This window comes from Schistocerca americana, chromosome X (assembly GCF_021461395.2).
Source record: "Schistocerca americana isolate TAMUIC-IGC-003095 chromosome X, iqSchAmer2.1, whole genome shotgun sequence".
NCBI classification, from domain to species: domain Eukaryota; kingdom Metazoa; phylum Arthropoda; class Insecta; order Orthoptera; family Acrididae; genus Schistocerca; species Schistocerca americana.
Window position 1 is genome coordinate 597,630,530 of NC_060130.1, and position 19,586 is coordinate 597,650,115.

At 45.2% G+C, this 19,586-nt stretch overlaps 1 protein-coding gene across 1 annotated transcript in view; it reads left to right on the forward strand.

Moving 5' to 3' along the window:
- The window catches only part of LOC124556200, a 194,152-nt gene extending 182,989 nt beyond the window's left edge, over positions 1-11,163 (forward strand). The window contains exons 5-6 of the mRNA XM_047130191.1: positions 10,877-11,039; positions 11,091-11,163. Coding sequence (XP_046986147.1) covers positions 10,877-11,039; positions 11,091-11,163 — 236 coding nt within the window. The remainder of the gene's footprint in view (positions 1-10,876; positions 11,040-11,090) is intronic.
- Positions 11,164-19,586: the final 8,423 nt, after the last annotated feature.

The following is a 19,586-nucleotide window of genomic DNA, read 5'->3' on the forward strand; positions in this document are numbered from 1 at the left end:
GCTAGCGCCATTCGACGGCCAACACCGCGGTTCCTGGTGTGTCCGCTGTGCCGTGCGTGTGATCATTGCTTGTACAGCCCTCTCGCAGTGCCCGGAGCAAGTATGGTGGGTCTGACACACCGGTGTCAATGTGTTCTTTTTTCCATTTCCAGGAGTGTACTTTATACCATACTGCGTACCATAAAGAAGCAAAATTTCGTTACAGTAAACCCTAACTAGTTCGTGCTTCAGTATTTCGGAAATCAGCGATAATTATGATTCGTTTTTTAAAGCGAAGTGGAATGTCGTCTTACTGACTATATAGGGTGGTCCACTGATAGTGACCGGGACAAATATCTCACGAAATAAGCATAAAACGAAAAAACTACAAAGAACGAAACTCGTCTAGCTTGAAAGGGGAAACCAGATGGCGCTATGGTTGGCCCGCTAGATGGCGCTGCCATAGGTCAAACGGATATCAACTGCGTTTCTTTTTTTTCTTTTTAAATAGGAACCCCCATTTTTTATTAATATTCGTGTAGTACCTAAAGAAATATGAATGCTTTAGTTGGATCATTTTTTTCGCTTTGTGATAGTTGGCGCTGTAATAGGCACAAACGTATAAGTACGTGGTATCACGTAACATTCCGCCAGTGCGGGCGGTATTTGTTCCGTGATACATTACCCGTGTTAAAATGGACCGTTTACCAATTGCGGGAAAGGTCGGTATCATGTTGATGTATGGATATTGTGATCAAAATGCTCAACGGGCGCTTGCTATGTATGCTGCTCGGTATCCTGGACGACATCATCCAAGTGTCCGGACCGTTCGTCGGACAGTTACGTTATTTAAGGAAATAGGAAGTGTTCAGCCACATGTGAAACGTCGACCACGACCTGCAACAAATGATGATGCCCAAATAGGTGTTTTAGCTGCTATCGCGGCTAATCCGCACATCAGTAGCATACAAACTGCGCGAGAATCGGGAATCTCAAAAACGTCGATGTTGAGAATGCTACATCAACATCGATTGCACCCGTACCGCATTTCTATGCACGAGGAATTGCATGGCGACGACTTTGAACGTCGTGTACAGTTCTGCCACTGGGCACAAGAGAAGTTACTGGACCATGACAGATTTTTTGCACGCATTATATTTAGCGACGAAGCGTCACTCACCAACAGCGGTAACGTAAACCGGCATAATATGCACTATTGGGCAACGGAAAATCCACGATGACTGCGACAAGTGGAATATTAGCGACCTTGGCGGGTTAATGTATGGTGCGGCATTATGGGAGGAAGGATAATTGGCCCCCATTTTGTCGATGGCAATCTAAATGGTGCAATGTATGCTGTTTTCTTACGTAATGATCTACCGATGTTGCTACAAGATGTTTCACTGCATGACAGAATGGCGATGTACTTCCAACATGATGGATGTCCGGCACATAGCTCGCGTGCGGTTGGAGCGGTATTGAATAGCATATTTCATGACAAGTGGATTGGTCGTCGAAGCACCATACCATGGCCCGCACGTTCACCGGATCTGACGTCCCCGGATTTCTTTCTGTGGGGAAAGTTGAAGGATATTTGCTATCAGTGATCCACCGACAGCGCCTGACAACATGCGACAGTGCATTGTCAATGCATGTGCGAACATTACGGAAGGCGAACTACTCGCTGTTCAGAGGAATGTCGTTACACGTATTGCCAAATGCATTGAGGTTGACGGACATCATTTTGAGCATTTATTGCATTAATGTGGTATTTACAGGTAATCACGCTGTAAGAGCATGCGTTCTCAGAAATGATAAGTTCATAAAGGTACATGTATCACATTGGAACAACCGAAATAAAATGTTCAAACGTACCTACGTTCTGTATTTTAATCTATAAAACCTACCTGTTACCAACTGTTCGTCTAAAATTGTGAGCCATATGTTTGTGACGATTACAGCGCCATCTATCACAATCCGAAAAAAGTGGTCCCACTAAAACATTTCTCTACGTACTACAAGAAAGTGTAATAAAAATGGGGGTTCCTATTTAAAAACATGCAGTTGATATCCGTTTGACCTATGGCAGCGCCATCTAGCGGGCCAACCATAGCGCCATATTGTTTCCGCCTTCAAGCTAGACAAGTTTCGTTCTTTGTAGTTTTTTCGTTTGACGCCTATTTCGTGAGATATTTGGCCCGGTCACGATCAATAGACCACCCTGCATAAAGATAAAGAAGATTCTAGAAACCAGTTGATGACTGAGGATGTAAAAAAGAACATGCAGGAGAAGTTTCCAGAGAAGATAATGACGTCAGTGATATAAGAGAATGTAGGGTAACAGAGCAAAGTTAAAACTACTAAAGGTAAGGGAAAATTTCGACAGGTTAATCAGTTTTATTGACATCAGTCCGGATTGCCAAAAGTATTGCATTCCATTAAAAGATACGCGACAATAAGTAATGAAAGAACAGTGTACAAAAGAGTCTCAACTAAAAGTAAGTTTCTTCTTTGAGCCATTATAAACAGATATGGGAGTTGAAAATATTGTTATGGAACCAACATCAGGTAGTTTTGCTCATTTGACTGCTGTGAACCATATTACTGTAGCCCGAGAAGACAGCAGTAAATAAATCGTGAAGTACGTACCATTCCACAGTAAACGTTGCACCTTCATTTTTGACTACATGCAGCAATATATAGTGCAGTAGTGTATACAGGATATTTCACTATTATAGGTATAAACGAAACGGATGAGTAGAAGACAATGATACAAGCAGATAATCCTAACAAACATAGGTCTGGAAACAAATGGTTTTCCCGATACGGCAAACATACAAGTGCAGTCGTGTCAGTGTTGCATCACTGTAAATGTCTGAGGCTAGGTTTATTTCGAAACACCGCTAGTTAGACGTAAATGACAAAGCGATAAACTGCCCTTGTTTCATTTCATAGTCATTACGTATACCTAAGTACTGGTAAACCGCGTTTCAACAAATGTCTCAATCATGTGTCGCCAGTATTATGCCTTCCCACGTCGGATTCTTTTGCGTGACGACATTTAAAAGCTTTGGTGTTTTCCAGCACTGTTGATAGTGTTGATGAACTCCGGGAACGCTTTATCGATGACTGTCAATGCATTCGAATCACGGCTGGGGCATTTAAACGTGTACGGGCTTCGATGAGGTGAGAAGACGTGCTGATGCCTACCTTCACATGAATCGTGGGCGTGTGGTACACTTTTTGTGTTGTGTTTGTCCTAGCTGCAGTTTGGATACTCTGGATCTCTGTTATAAGGTGTTCATGCACTCAGTCGTGATAAGTCTTATTGGGGAAAACCATTTTTTTGCGGACCTATGTTTATTAGGATTTTATGTACCAGGTGGTTATAGTTAAACTTTCCCTATTTGACACGTTGTAACACGGAAACTAATTACAGTAAGAGTACCAAACTTGATAGCGTTAATATCAAGGACATGGGAAAGATAAATAATGTAGAATCAGTTCAATTGAAACACTCTCAACGTGAAGCTACGGTGCATCATACCATTACATATACAATTACTGCTACAAAAGCGGCCCAATATGGCGCTCATCAGTCTCCTTAAGAGTCTGAAAGTGCAGGATTGCATTCTGCACAGCAGAACGAAGCATGTCCGTAGGTATGCTGGCTACCTGTGCTTAAGATCAGCACATGTGTGAATGTTCCCCTGGTAAACCCCGTCCTTCAGGTGCCCCACAACCAGAAATCACAGGGAGTGAGATCAGGTGATCGCACCGGCCAAGCATTTGGAATCGATCGGCTGATAATTCGATCGTTTGCAAATGTGTTTCGGAGAAGCAGGGAACTTAACGATCGATGTGCGGTGGGGCCTCATCCTGCATGACAACTGTTGATTTCAACGCGTCTCTCTCATGTAGGGCTGGTATGACATGCCAGAGAAGCATATCGCAGTAACGCTGGCCTGCCACACTGCACGTCTTTGGTCCTTGAGCACCAACCTGACCAAAAAAGAATGGGCCAATAATGAACGTAGCCGTTAAGCCACACCATACGGTGACACGTTCACCACACAGAGGAACTTCATGCACAGTGACTGGAGGCGAAGATCCCTACAGTCGGCAATTCTGTGTGTTCACCTCACCCGTCAAAGAAAAATGAGCTTCGTCTGTCCATAGGATGGTCCCTCGTCAACTTCAGTCCTTGCGAGAAAGTGGAGAGGGAAGTCAATACGTCGTTGTGCGTCCTGCAGTGCAAGCTACTGTACGATATGCATCTTGTACGGATACCATTTGAGAATGTTTCGAAGCACCTTCCGTACAGTAGACCACAGGATGCTCAACTGTCGTGACACAACACCTGCACTGTGTGACGATCGAGAATTGTGCGCAGCGTTGCCTGCCATAGCAACAGCGGGTTCATCAACCACCTGTGGCGCAACCGATCGTCTGCCTCTTCCCGGAGCGACGCCTAGTTTTCCAGTTGATTCGAACTACATCATGCTCCTCACAGCAGGTGGAGAAAGAGGACCCTTCCATAATCCTTTCAGCTGGTGATATTCTCGAAGTGCAGCTGCAGCATTACTGTTGTTTTGATAATAGGGCTTCACCAATAATGTCCTGCTCCTGTTGTCCAACCTCGTGTTGACAAGGCAACAAGTGCACTGCGACTGGTCAGATGTGTGAGACCATGAATCACGATGACCTATCACGGGACCTGGTGGCCATAGTTGGAACTAGACGGTGGCGCTGTGACGCATGGAAATCATGCACCCCATACTCTGGACATTACTGCTACCAAGGTTGTTATTCGTATGGTAATTAGTTTCCGTGTTATAACGTATTAAATAGGGAAAGTTTAATTATAACGACACGGTATATAGACTGAAGCGGCGAGTGAAAATTGTCACTCACCGCTTCAGTCTAAGGGCATAAAATCATATCTGTATGACGGCGGTAAAGTCTTTTAACTGTGTCATTTCTTTTATTAGGATTATCTGCTTGTTTAATTGTCCTCTATTCGTTCCTTTCGTTTATACCAATAATAGTCAAACACACTGTACGTCAGACATGTTTAATGTAACATTTGCATATCTATTGTAATTTGTTTAATCCTATTTTTCATTGTTTGGAAACGATTATCTTCGTTATTTTTAAATTAAATGTACTGAACAGTACGTTACATAATACTACAGTTGATCTAGTTTTTCTTTAACCAGTACATATACTGCATACTTCATTCCTAATTGTAGCTTCAGGTAACTACTTTATAAAACATTTATATAATTCGGTCTTTCAATAACTTGGACTGGGATACGCACCAATTAGTCCAAAGCAGTGTGGTTGCACTGTGGACTTATCTAATCATAAGTATCTGGACGCCTATTAAAACTAAACTAAACTCCTCCCAACAGGCCACGAAGGTCCACCGGTACTGACCGGCCGCTATGTCATTCTCAGCTTATAGGCGTCACTGGATACGGATATCGAGGGGCATGTGGTCAGCACATCGCTCTCCCGGCCGTATGTCAGTTTCCGAGACCACAGATGCTACTTCTCAATCAAGTAGCTCCTCATTTTGCCTCACAAGGGCTGAGTGCACGCCGCTTGCCAACAGCGCTCGGCAGACCGGATGGTCACCCATCCAACTGCTAGCCCAGCCCGACAGCTCTTAACTTCGGCGATTGACAGGAACCGATGTTACTACTGCGACAAGGCCGTTGGATGGATACCTATTAGCAGACAATAATAAAGGATTTGTCCAACCTTCGTCTTTATGACGGCTTGAACGTTGCTATGCACACTTTCAAGGAGGTATCTGTATGTCTGTGCAGTACTGACAGTCCATTCTTCGTCAAGAGCCGAAATCAGAAAAGGTAGTGATGTTGGACGCTGGGATCTGGAGCAAAGTCGACGTTTTAACTCATCCCAAAGGTGTTCCACTTGATGCAGGTTGGAAATCTGGGCAGGCTAGTCCATTTTAGGAGTTTTATGGACCACAAAACATTGTCTCGCAGATGCCTCAGAGGCTGCATGTCATGCTGATACAATCATCGTCTCCAAACCGTTTCTCTACTCTACGCAAAACACAATGCTGTAGCATGAGTTCATATCCTTATGCAATTAGTTTTTTCTTAAGCGGAGTAATGTTCAAATGTGTGTGAATTCCTAAGGGACCAAACTGCTTAGGTCATCGGTCCTTAGACTTACACACTACTTAAACTAACTTATGCTAAGAACAACACAGACATCCATGCCCGAGGCAGGACTCGAACCTCCGGCGGGAGGGGCCGCGCAGTCCGTGACGGACCATGTCCCAACCACGAAAAACAAACTGTACTGAATGAATGTGAATGTCGTGTGACCAGGGCCTCCCGTCAGGTAGACCGTTCGCCGGGTGCAAGTCTTTCGATTTGACGCCACTTCGGCGACTTGCGCGTCGATGGGGATAAAATGATGATGATGATGATTAGGACTACACAACACGCAGTCCCTGGGCGGAGAAAATCTCCGACCCAGCCGGGAATCGAACCCGGGCCTTTAAGATTGACATTTTAACATTCTATCGCGCTGTGGCCACTCAGCTACGGGGGGGGGGGGGGGGGGGGGGGCGAAGACCTATACTGTAACACGTCCGTACTTCACTGTTGGCGCCACACATGACGACAGGTAACGTTCTCCAAGTATTTGCAGACGTGATTAATTACTCCAAATCAATCGTTTCCAGTCATCCACCGTCCAGTGCTGTCGCTTAGCGTTGACTATGTTTGGCTTATGGAGAACTACTCGATCATTGTACCCTATTACTTTTAACTCGATATTCACAATCAGTGTGCCATCTAGACTGCTGGTAACACTTCGGAATTCACGTGTGATTCCTTCTGCTGATTTCATACGATTTTTTACAACCACCCTGTGCAATGTTCGATGGTCCTTGTCCCTCAATGCATGAGGTTTGCCTGGTCTTAGTTTAGCTTCGATGGATCCTCCGCATTTCGACTTCACAGTCACATCACCAGCAGTGTAGACGTGGGCAGCTTTAGAGGGGTTGAAATGTCCCTGATGCATTTGTTACTCAGCTGACATCCAATTATTATTCCATATTCGAAGTCAAAGAGCTCTCCTGACCGATCTACGGTGTGTGAGAAAATTAATGAGATTGATTTGTTTATCCACCACGGTTTTTTTTAAACGAAAATGATGTCCCCTTCCCAGTGTTGGTAGCAACGCTGAAAGGCTCCAGCTGGTAAGACCTTTAACACGTCGATCACGTTCTTTTGAGCGCGACTGCTACGGTCGCAGGTTCGAATCCTGCCTCGGGCATGGATGTGTGTGATGTCCTTAGGTTGGTTAGGTTTAAGTAGTTCTAAGTTCTAGGGGACTGATGACCACAGCTGTTAAGTCCCATAGTGCTCAGAGCCATTTTTGAACGTTCTTTTGAATGTTCTCCAGAGTCCCAAAGTAACGTCCATTTAAGACTTCTTCGCCGCTCGGGGTAACTGCACGGTCTGGGTGCCTTTCCACGATTCGCGCGGCTCCCTGTGTCGGAGGTTCGAGTCCTCCCTCGGGCATGGGTATGTGTGTTGTCCTTCGCGTAAGTTAGTGTAAGTTAGATTAAGTAGTGTGTAAGCTTGGGGACCGATGATCTCAGCAGTTTGGTCCCATAAGATCTTACCACAAATTTCCAAATTAAGACATTTTCCAATTTCGGGTAAAGATAAACGTCACAAGGACTCAGATCAGGTGAGTAGGAGGATGTGGAACAAGAGGAATGCCTTTTGAGGTCAAAAATTCCATGACTGAAGTGGGTGTGTGACATGGTGCGTTGTAATGACGTACATCTTCGTAAAACACTTGGTTCACAGTTTGTCTTGGATAAACAATTTTTCTTATGCACGACACCCCTATTATCAAAAAACTAAATCAGATTTGTTTTGATCTTTGATTTGCTCATTCGAGCTTTTTTCGAGCTAGGAAATGTCTCAGTGCGCCACTCCCCACTCTGCCGCTTTGTCTCAGTACCGCACTAAGAAATGTGGGATTCATCTCCTGTAACCACACGACTGAACCATTCGTGGTCATTGGCAGTCCTCTCAAGAAGACCAATGCACACATTTTTTCGATTTTCCTTCTGCTCATTTGTGAGGTTTTTCGGCACCATTTTGGCACAATCCGTTCGCATGTGCAAATTTTCGGTCAAAATTTGACGTACGCTGAAAGTGTTTAAGTTTGACAGGTAACGCACCATCATTATTGTTTAACGTCGGACTGATCTCACAAGAGCAAGCACACGTTTGACATTCTCGTCGGTTTCTGAACTTAAGATCTCTCTGAGCGAGTTCGTCTTCAACTTATTCTCTGCCATCCAAAAATGATTTGTGCCAGCGGAAAAATTTTACTCTTGATAGGGATGTTCCCCGTAGGCCTGTATCAACTCTTCAAAGGTCACTCTTGCGGATTCCCAAGTTTAACACAAAATCTGATGGCATAACATTGCTCTAAATTCCGCTGTTCTACATTCGTAACAGACAACAAAAACATAACTTCACTTGTGGCGCTCTCAAAAGTCACGTGATGGCTGTACAGAGCTGAAACCCGGCGTCTGGAAGGGATGAATATACCAGTCTGCACAAGTCGGACAACATAGCGCTGCTAGATCGTTCGCAATGTTGTCAGTCTCATTACTTCTCTCGCACATCTCGTGTTCTGCTGTTACTGCTTTCCACTGACATCTAGTGGTTAACTCTGTGTTATGCACTGAAGGTCCAATGAAACTGGTACGCCGCGCGGAGTGGCCGCGTGGTGCGAGACACCATTCACGGATTGCACGACCCCTCCCGCCGGAGGTTCGAGTCCTCCCTAGGGCATGGGTGTGTCTGTTGTTCTTAGCATAAGTTAATTTAAGTAGTGTGTAAGTCTACGGGTCGATGACCTCAGCAGTTTGGTCCCTTAGGAAATCACACACATATATCGTATAGGGTCCCAACGAGCAGAAGTGCCGCAACACGACGTGACATGGTCTCGAAAATAGTTCAAATGGTTCTGAGCACTATGGGACTTAACTTCTGAGGTCATCAGTACCCTATAACTTAGAACTATTTTAAACCTAACTAACCTAAGGACATCACACACATCCATGGCCGAGGCAGGAATCGAACCTGCGGCCGTAGCGTTCGCGTGGTTCCAGACTGTAGCGCCTAGAACAGCTCGGCCACACCGGCCGGCCATGGACTCGACTAATGTCTGAAGTAGTGCTGGAGGGAATTGACTTCATTAATCCTGCAGGTCTGTCCACAAATCCGTAATAGCACGAGCGGGTGGAGGTCTCTTCTGAATAGCATGTTGCGATGCAACCCATAATGTTCATGTCTGGGGAACTTGGTAACCAGTGGAAGTGTTTAAACTCAGAAGATTGTTCCTGGAGCCACTCTGTAGCAATTGTGGACATGTTGGGCGTCGCATTGTCCTGCTGGAATTGCACAAGTCCGTCGGAATGCATGATTGAAATGAATGGATGCAGGTGATCAGACAGGATGCTTAAGTGCGTGTCATCTGTCAGAGTCATCACTGCAACTGTATACTCCCCACACCATTATAGACCCTCCACCAGCTTGAACAGTTCCCTGCTGACATGGAGGGTCCATGGATTCAAGAGGTTGTCTCCATACCCGTACACATTCATCCGCTCGATACAATTTGAGCCGGCCGAAGTGGCCGAGCGGTTCTAGGCGCTACAGTCTGGAACCGCGCGACCGCTACGGTCGCAGGTTCGAATCCTGCCTCGGGCATGGATGTGTGTGATGTCCTTAGGTTAGTTAGGTTTAAGTAGTTCTAAGTTCTAGGGGACTGATGACCTCAGAAGTTAAGTTCCATAGTGCTCAGAGCCATTTGAACCATTTTTTTTTTTTTGATACAATTTGAAATGAGACTCGTCCGCCCAGGCAACATGTTTCCAGTCATCAACAGTCCAATGTAGATGTCGGGCCCAGGCGAGGCATAAAGCTTTGCGTCGTGCAGTCATCTAGGGTATAGGAGTGGGCCTTCGGCATCGAAAGCCCATATCGATGACGTTTCGTTGAAGGGTTCGCACGCTGACACTTGTTGATGACGCAGCATTGAAATCTGGAGCAGTTTGCGGAAGGGTTGCATTTCTGTCACGTTGAACGATTCTCTTCAGTTGTCGTTGGTCCCGTTCTTGCAGGATCTTTTTCCGGCCGCAGCGATGTCGGAGATTTGATGTTTTACCTAATTTCTGATAGTCACAGTATACTCGTGAGTGGTAGTACGGGAAAATCCCCACTTAATCGCGGCCTCGGAAATGCTGTATCCCATCGCTCGTGCGCCGACTGTAACACCGCGTTCAAACTTTCTTAAATCTTTATTACCTGCCATTGTAGCAGAAGTAACCGATCTAACAACTGCGCCAGGCACTTGTTGTCTTATATAGGCGTTGCCGAACGCAACGCCGTATACTGCCTGTTCACATATCTCTGTTTTAAATATGCATGCCTGTACGAGTTTCTTTGGCTCTTCAGTGTATATTGGTGTCCCGACACGTTTGATCAGATAGTATATGTGCTATCCTTCCCAGTGTTTAAACCGAGCAAGGTGGCGCAGTGGTTAGCACACTGGACTCGCATTCGGGAGGACGACGGTTCAATCCCGTCTCCGGCCATTCTGATTTAGGTTTTCCGTGATTTCCCTAAATCGTTTCAGGCGAATGCCGAGATGGTTCCTTTGAAAGGGCACGGCCGATTTCCTTCCCAATCCTTCCCTAGCCCGAGCTTGCGCTCCGTCTCTAATGACCTCGTTGTCGACGGGACGTTAAACACTAACCACCACCACCACCAGTGTTAAAATTTTAATTGCTATCGGTGTATTTATTGACGTGTTGCAGGGCACTTCACGCAGCTGGTGTGGGCGTCGACGACGCACGTGGGGCTGGGCAAGGCGCGGTCGCGCTCTGGCAAGGTGCTGGTGGTGGCGCACTACCGGCCGGCGGGCAACGTGTCGGGCCTGTTCCAGCAGAACGTGTTCCCGCCGCTGGCGCTGCCGCAGCCGCAGGCGCCGCCGCCGCAGACGCCCGCCGAGGCGCGCCGGCGCACGCGCAGCCGCCGGCGCGACGACTCGGACAGCGAGTCCGGCTCGGCGAGCGAGTCGAGCGCGTCGGCCAACGCCTCGTAGCGGCTGCTGGGGGCCGTGCGCGGCACGCCCCTAGTCGCCGCCCTGCGAGCAGCGGGTGCGTACCTGCGCGCTGCCTCTGCCCATTCCGACTACTTTTATACCACTATTCAATAGCACCGTGTAAGTAGAGAACTCCTGCACCATTTCCGAGTGCTTCACTTCTGCTCGCTTCCTTAGATTTACGTACACAAACACAACGCTAGTTTTTAGGTATACAGCGCACGAGCTGGTAACTTCTGTACTGTGCATGAGTCGCTATTGTATGAAATCTGGGTGGCTCTTGCTGCACAACCTGGACCCGAGGCAACAGCTTCTTCGACACTTACGAGAATCTGGACACGATACACTGACGATGCAAATGTATCAATAAACTACAGGCGTAGGATATTGCAGTGCCTGTGTTATTCCGAATTACAATGCAATGTTCTTTTGGACATGTATGCATGTCCAAAGGAACAGAAAATGGTTCAAATGGCTCTAAGCACTATGGGACTTAACATCTGAGATCATCAGTCCTCTAGACTTAGAACTACTTAAACCTATCTAACCTAAGGACATCACACACATCCATGCCCGAGGCAGGATTTGAATGTGCAACCGTAGCAGCAGCGCGGTTCCGGACTGAATCGCCTAGAACCGCTCGGCCACCGCGGCCGGCAAAGGAACAGACACTACGGCGACTACAGCCGTTACGAAATACATCAAATATATTCGCAATTTCGAATGTGGACAACCGTCAGCTGTATAATGGAATGACGACAATTAAACTTTGGGGCGGACCGGGAGTCGAACCCACATTTCCCGCTTATCGCGGGCGGTCGCCTTACCATTAGGCTACCCGAGCACGACTCACGGCCAAACCCAAACTATGCGTAGGAACATTGCGTCGTAATTCGGAATAATACAATCGCTACAATATAGTATTTATCCGCCGCCGGCCGAAGCGGCCGTGCGGTTCTAGGCGCTGCAGTCTGGAACTGCGAGACCGCTACGGTCGCAGGTTCGAATCCTGCCTCAGGCATGGATGTGTGTGATGCCCTTAGGTTCGTTAGGTTTAACTAGTTCCAAGTTCTAGGGGGCTAATGACCTCAGAAGTTGAGTCCTATAGTCCTCAGAGCCATTTGAACCATTTTTTTATTTATCCGCCGACACAGGGCAAGCGACTTTCACGTAAAATATCTCATCTGTACGAGACTATACGTCGTGTATGAACGAGTACAGACTATAGACACATGGTTTATGACATGTGGAAGATTGGGTCTAGCCGTGAGTCGTGCTCGGACAGCCTAATGGTAAGGCGAGCGCTCGTGAAAAGCGGGAAATCCGAATCCGAGTCTTGGTCCGGAACAAATTATCATTGTCTTCATTCCATTATACAGCTGATGGTTGTCCATACTCGGAATTGAAAATATATTTTATATACTTTGTAACGGCTGTAATCGCCGCAGTACCTCTTCCTGTGGACACATGCGTGTCAGAGTAACAAAGGCACTCCAATATCGCATTTATCTGCTGACACCAGGCACAGAATTTCACGTAAAATGTCTCGCCTGTACGAGAATATACATAATCGATGTACGAGTACAGGGTGTAGACACATTGTTGACGAAATAGGGAAGTTTGGGTTTGCCGTGAGTCGGATTGCCTAATAGTTGCCGGCACGGTAGCTCAGCGTGCACGGTCAGAGAGCTGGCTGGTCTCTGTAATGAAAAAAAAAAAAAAACTGAGTGACAGGATCAACAACGAACTTCAACGGATGTCATGTGACGTCCGCTACCACAAAATACAAAGAACAATAACGAACAAATTTACCAAAAAAAAAAAAAATGGATGGTAAGGCGACCGCTCGCAATAGGCGGGAAATCGGGTTCGAATCCCGGTCCAGCACAAATTTTCATTGTTATTCCATTATACAGCTGATGATTGTCCATATTCGCAATTGTGAATAGTTTTCATGAAAAACTACAGGGTCTTTCACAAAACATTCATTCGATTCCACAAGACTATATCTTCTACATGAATGAAAATAGAAACATCAAATTTATTTTAACTTACCCATAGGACTGCAAAGTTTTTGTTTTAAATTGAACATTAGCCGGCCGCGGTGGTCTAGCGGTTCCAGGCGCTCAGTCAGGAGCCGCGCGACTGCTACGGTCGCAGGTTCGAATCCTGCCTCGGGCATGGATCTGTGTGATGTCCTTAGGTTAGTTAGGTTTAAGTAGTTCTAAGTTCTAGGGGACTGATGACCATAGATGTTAAGTCCCATAGTGCTCAGAGCCATTTGAACCATTTTTTTTCGATTGAACATTCAGTATCACAAAGATACACAAGATGTTTAACAAAAAGTGTCACATATTAGTTCAGCAGGTAGTTTTGGCCAAATCTAGAAGAAAATTTCCTATAATGATAGGTCCAGAAACCAATACCTGTTGAGCAGAGTTGTAAACATACAGTAGATAGTCATCAGTAAATGTAGACTATGACAGTTTCCCTGGTAGCCTTCGTCAGCTAAGATCGTAACCGCCTTATCTGTACATTAGCACTTTTGCATACCTGTCGGGCAGTACCTCATTTCGATCGCGCTGTGTGCATATGCGACCAGTCTCTTACTACATTATCCCAGAAAACGGAAGGGATGAACCGTCTAGAAACTGAGTGAGGATATATAAAGGGCTGTCTAACCCGTGGAACGTTTATATTCTACATAGTTATCCTTCTGTCTGTTACTTAAAAATAAACAGTATTAATATCAAAATTGAAATTTTCAATGTTTAATTCTGGTTTTATTCGAAAACCATTGATTTGTAACGTTAAATAGAGGGATGTCGTGGTAAAACTGAAAGAAAACAATACAGATTGATCATATGGCGCTAGGAAGCACAATTACCTAAAAGAAAGGTAAAAGTTAAAAAACGCAAAAAGAAAACATGTCAAACATCGCCTCAGTACCTCGTCGAGCTTATATAGAACGTGTTTCCCTTATTCGGAAACAATTTACGTGCTTTCCAAGAATAACAGGAAACTATTGCCTTTGATCATGATGAAGAACATTCTATTGAGTCTAAAATGACAACAATAATTATGCAACTTCCTGGCAGATTAAAACTGTGTGCCGGACCGAGACTCGAACTGGGGACCTTTGCCTTTCGCGGGCAAGTGTTGTAACATCTGAGCTACCCAAGCACGAGTCTCGGTTCGGCACACAGTTTTAATCTGCCAGGAAGTTTCAATCCTACGTTTACTACATCATTTATGTACTGTACCAAAATTGCGGGTTGGTTCCCCTTATTCCGCTTCAGTTACACTATGTCGGCGATTTCTGCGCAAAAACTTTTGTCACGTACGCGTACACCATAATTACTCTTCCACGCAAACATTGGGGTTACATTCGTCTGGTGTGAGACGTTCCTGGGAAGGGTCCCTGGGTTCGGTGAGGGGCGGCGGTGGGGTGAGTGGACTGCTGTGGCCTGTTGTGGGGTTGTGTACAACTGTGGGCTACGGCGAGGACGAAGCCTCTCCGTCGTTTCTAGGTCCCTAGTTCCATACAATACAATACAACACAAACATAAATCGGATAGCAAGGAATTATATACATACAATTAAGTGTAATTTTTCTTCCCTATTCTCTGTGCTAGATGTGCACGTCCTCTACAGGACAATATTAAGACGTAAAAAACCATAAAACTTGGCAAATATTATAATAAATTTTCAATCAGTTATTCATAAAATGTGAACATAGAATACAGGTCGTTCAGACAGTAAAACCTATTCTAAACACAGTAACGATTTACAACAAAAGAGACAGACTAGCAGTCCTCATGGTACAGTTTTCGGTGCCTATTAGCGCTGCGCTTCGGTCTGCTAGATGGTTGCCGGCCGTTGTGACAGAGCGGTTCTAGGCATTTCAGTCCGGAACCGTGTGACTGCTACGGTCGCAGGTTCGAATCCTGCCTCGGGCATGGATGTGTGTGATGTCCTTAGGTTAGTTAGGTTTAAGTAGTTCTAAGTGTAGGGGACTGATGACCTCAGATGTTAAGTCCCATAGTGCTCAGAGCCATTTGAACCATTTTGCTAAATGTTTATGCCATGGCACACAACATTAGGAATGACGACACCGAATGGACGACCAGGGCAGTTCCCTGTTGTAGGGAACTACCATAGGGACTACCAGAGCTAAGTAAATCGTCGTAAATATTAAAATATGCAGAAGTTGCAGAATCATTCTACTCACTGAGGAGTTTATCCGATTCCTTGCGTTTCACCGAGCGAGGTGGCGCAGTGGTAGCGCACTGGACTCGCATTCGGGAGGACGACGGTTCAATCCCGCGTCCGGCCATCCTGATTTCGGTTATCCGTGATTTCCCTAAATCGCTCCAGGCAAATGCTGGGATGGTTCCTTTGAAAGGGCACGGCCGACTTCCTTCCCCATCCTTCCCTAGTCCGATGAGACCGATGACCTCGCAGTTTGGTCTCTTCCCCCATACAATCCAATCCAATCCTTGCGTTTCGTGACGTAAATCTCCAGTTCTTCTAAAATGTCTAACCGTTTACCTTTTTCAGCATCACGTAAATTTTGTAGTTGTTCATCAGTGCTACCAATATTACGTCCCCCTTTTATGTATGTAAGCCTAATGCTGTTTTATTACTGGAGTAGGTGTGTTCTTTAAATCTCAAGTCAAAGAGCCTGCCCCTCTGACCGGTATAGCTATCATAGTCACGGTATGATATTTCGTATACCCCAGATTTCCCATATTTATTATTCCAATGTGGCAAGTCACGACGATCTCGTGTTTTTCTACACACATCAAAAAGAGTTTTGCATGGCTCCGGATCCCAGAACTCCTGAAGACAGACGTTGACTGTGGATATTGTATCAAAGACACAGTCCCTTTGACTGTTCAGAGATGTCGCTAAAACCGCCCAAAGATGTAAATAACCATGCATGAGCAGCGCCTATTAGACGGAGGGGGTCCGACAGCCGATCAGTTCCAGTCATTCCACCAGGAAGGAGGTACACGGCTCGTGTTGTCTGTAATTCAACCATGCCTAGACGGTCAATACCGTAGTTCGATCGCGTTCGAATTGTTACTTTGTTTCAGGAAGGGCTCTCAACAAGGGAAGTGTCCATACATCTCGGAGTGAACCAAAGCGATGTTGTTCGGACATGGAGGAGATACAGAGAGACAGGAACTGCCTATGACATGCCTCACTCAGGCCGCCCAAGGGCTACTACTACAGTGGATTACCGCCACCTACGGATTATGACTTGGAGGAACCCTAACAGCAATGCCACCATGCTGAATATGCTTTTTGTGCAGTCACAGGATGTCGTGTTATGACTCAAACTGTGCGCAATAGGTAGGCTGCATGATGCACAACTTCACTCCCGACGACCATGGCGAAGTCTATCTTTGCAACCACGACACCATGTAGCGCAGCGCGGAACAGATGGGCGCAACAACATGCCAAAGGGACCGCTCGGGATTGGCATCACGTTCTCTTCATCGATGAGTGTTGCATATGCCTTCAACTAGGCAATCATCGGATACTTGTTTGGAGGCAACCTGGTCAGGCTGAACGCCTTAGACACAATGTCCAGTGAGTGCAGCAAGGTGGAGGTTCCCTGATGTTTTGGGATAGCATTATGTGGGGCCCACGTACGCCGCTGGTGGTCATGGAAGGCGCCGTAACGTCTGTACGATACGTGATTGCTATCCTCCGACCGATAGTGCAACCATTTCGGCAGCATATTGGCGAGGCATTCGCTTTCATAGACAACAATTCGCGCCCTCATCGTGCACATCTTATAAATGGCTTCTTTCAGCATAACGACATGGCTTGACTAGAGTGGCCACAATGTTCTCCAGACATGAACCCTATCGACAATGCCTGGGATAGATTGAAAAGGGCTGTTTATGGACGACGTGATCCACCAACCACTCTGAGGTGTATACGCCGAATCACCATAGAGTAGTGGGAGAATCTGGACCAACAGTGCCTTGATGAACTGGTGGATAGTATGCCACGACGAATATAGGCATGCATCAATGCATGAAGACATGCTACTGGGTATTAGAGGTACAGGTGTGTACAGATGTCTGGACCACCACCTCTGAAGGTCTTGCTGTAGGGTGGTACAACATGCAATGTGTGGTTTTCATGAGCAATAAAAAGGGCAGAAATAATATTTATGTTGATCTCTGTTCTAATTTTCTGTACAGGTTCCGGAACTCTTGAAACCGAGGTGATGCAAAACTTTCTTTGATGTGTGATTTTTTCAGGTCTTCTGAACGCTATTTTAACTCAGTTTCTCAGGAATATGTTATAAACTTTATCCGATGTTTTGATTGTGTACTTCATGATGGCGAACTTGACCTGCCGTCTGTACATGTAAATTATTTCTCTTCTTTATGTTTTTTTTTAATTTTTTAAATTGTGGTGTTCATGATCCACTTTCTAATATTGTCCAGATAACGTAAACACCTTGCAGCCGGAAGAAGAGTGTCAGCGAACTACAACAGTGGACTAATATTGTCACCCATTTCATGTCGCCTCTCCTAAGATTGTGTGCAGTGGCTTACACATCTAGCAGCCTAAGTGTATCGCCACTAGCCACCGGAAAAAATGTGCCATGAGGATTGCTACTCTGTCTCTTTTATTGTAAAGACCTCACTCTGTTTTAAAAAGGTTTTATTGTTTTAACAACCTGTATTCCTCTTTCACACGTTGATTCAATTTTATTATAATATTTTACATATTCTATGGTTTCTACGACTGATTGTTGTCTTATAGAGGGCTTGCGTATTTTCTACAAAGAATAAGAAAGGAAAGTACACTTAATTGTATGTATGTAATTCCCTGATACCCGGTTTTCTGTTTAGTTGATAACGCATGAACATTTGTTCGCGAAACGCCGCCCATAGTATGAACCACGTGCATCTTAATAACAGCTTACTAAGCTCACATATAGCAGTAGTAAAAATATTTGTATTCGTTTCAGATCTTAATATAAGCTTTTCTTTTCTCTGTTGTAGCATTTGAAGATTACCATAGTACACCGAAACCACTTATGACTGTGTCATAAGTGAAGTGTGTGTGTCAAAAGTAAAAACAAAATCTTATAATAAATCAATCACTGTTTCCTCAAATGCAATGTCGATTCTTCCAAAATCACAGACTTCACTTTGATAACGATGAAGCGGTGCCAACAGAGATGAGGTTGTGGCCCCTTCAACAAAGTCATATGTTCTATCCTGACGGTATCAACAAAATAGTCTCTCGTTGGGAGAAGTGTGTTTCGTCGTCAGGGTGCCTATGTTGAGAAATAAGTATGTAAAGATGAAGAGTAAAGATGAGGAATGTTATTGAAGTTCGTTTTATTTAAAAAGCTTTAACAGTTTTCATATAAATAGTTCGAGGGCGTCACTTTTCAGTACGTCATCTTACTAACACATTTCACGTCACAAGTGAAATGGCCCATATTTCAACTGGCATTGGTCCCCAAACACGATTATAAGATTTTTCTTCTGGTTTTCACCAATACTACCTCCTGTAGGCATATATAACACTTTTTTTAAACACCCTGTGACATGCATGCACATATAACCATGGTGCACTTTTTATAATTACTACGAAATGGTTTCGCATTTTACGAATCTGGATTGACGTCGGCTGTTTGCGGAACATGAACATTTGTGCCGGACCGGAAGAAGAACCTGGATTCCGGTTTATCGCGAGCAGTCGCCATAGCCACTTCGGCTATCCTATAACGTATCCAGGACCGATACGAACTTCCACATGTCACGTAGTCCACAATCCTTACACTAGTACATTTCGTGATTTCCTAACAGGGAGAGACAAATATTTTATCGTCACAGACGTTTTTGTCATCAATAATATTATAATTACGTTTAAGATCAAAGTTTTCATTTATCTTTCACAAAAGTTCATTGTGCTCTCCTCTGGAAACCTGGACACACTGGAAACATCTAGACGGTACTCTGACTCGTCCCATACGTTTGCGAGCATGTCTGGATTTACTGAGTTCATTGCTGTTCCTGCATGCCGACGCAGTTCACCCAAAGTTGTTGGAAGGGGGAGGTGTATAGTAAGTCCCAAGCCTCCACAAAAAAGAAAAAAAACGTGAAATCAGTTGACTTTCCAGGTCAGTCCTGTGATGCGAGATCCGTATGCCCTTTATCCTTCAATAAACTCGTTGTTAAAAAATGCCCTTGCACGCAGCTGACAGTGCGACAGTGTTCCGCCCTCTTCGCAAATAAAATTTTCCAAATACTCTCGCAAGCGTGGCAGAAAACAGATCGCCAACGTCTACATGAATTGCGCACTAGAGAACGGGCCGTAAACCTTTTCCCGGGAAATGACGTAAAACACATGAATCTTTAGCGTGTCCCTCTCGTGATAGA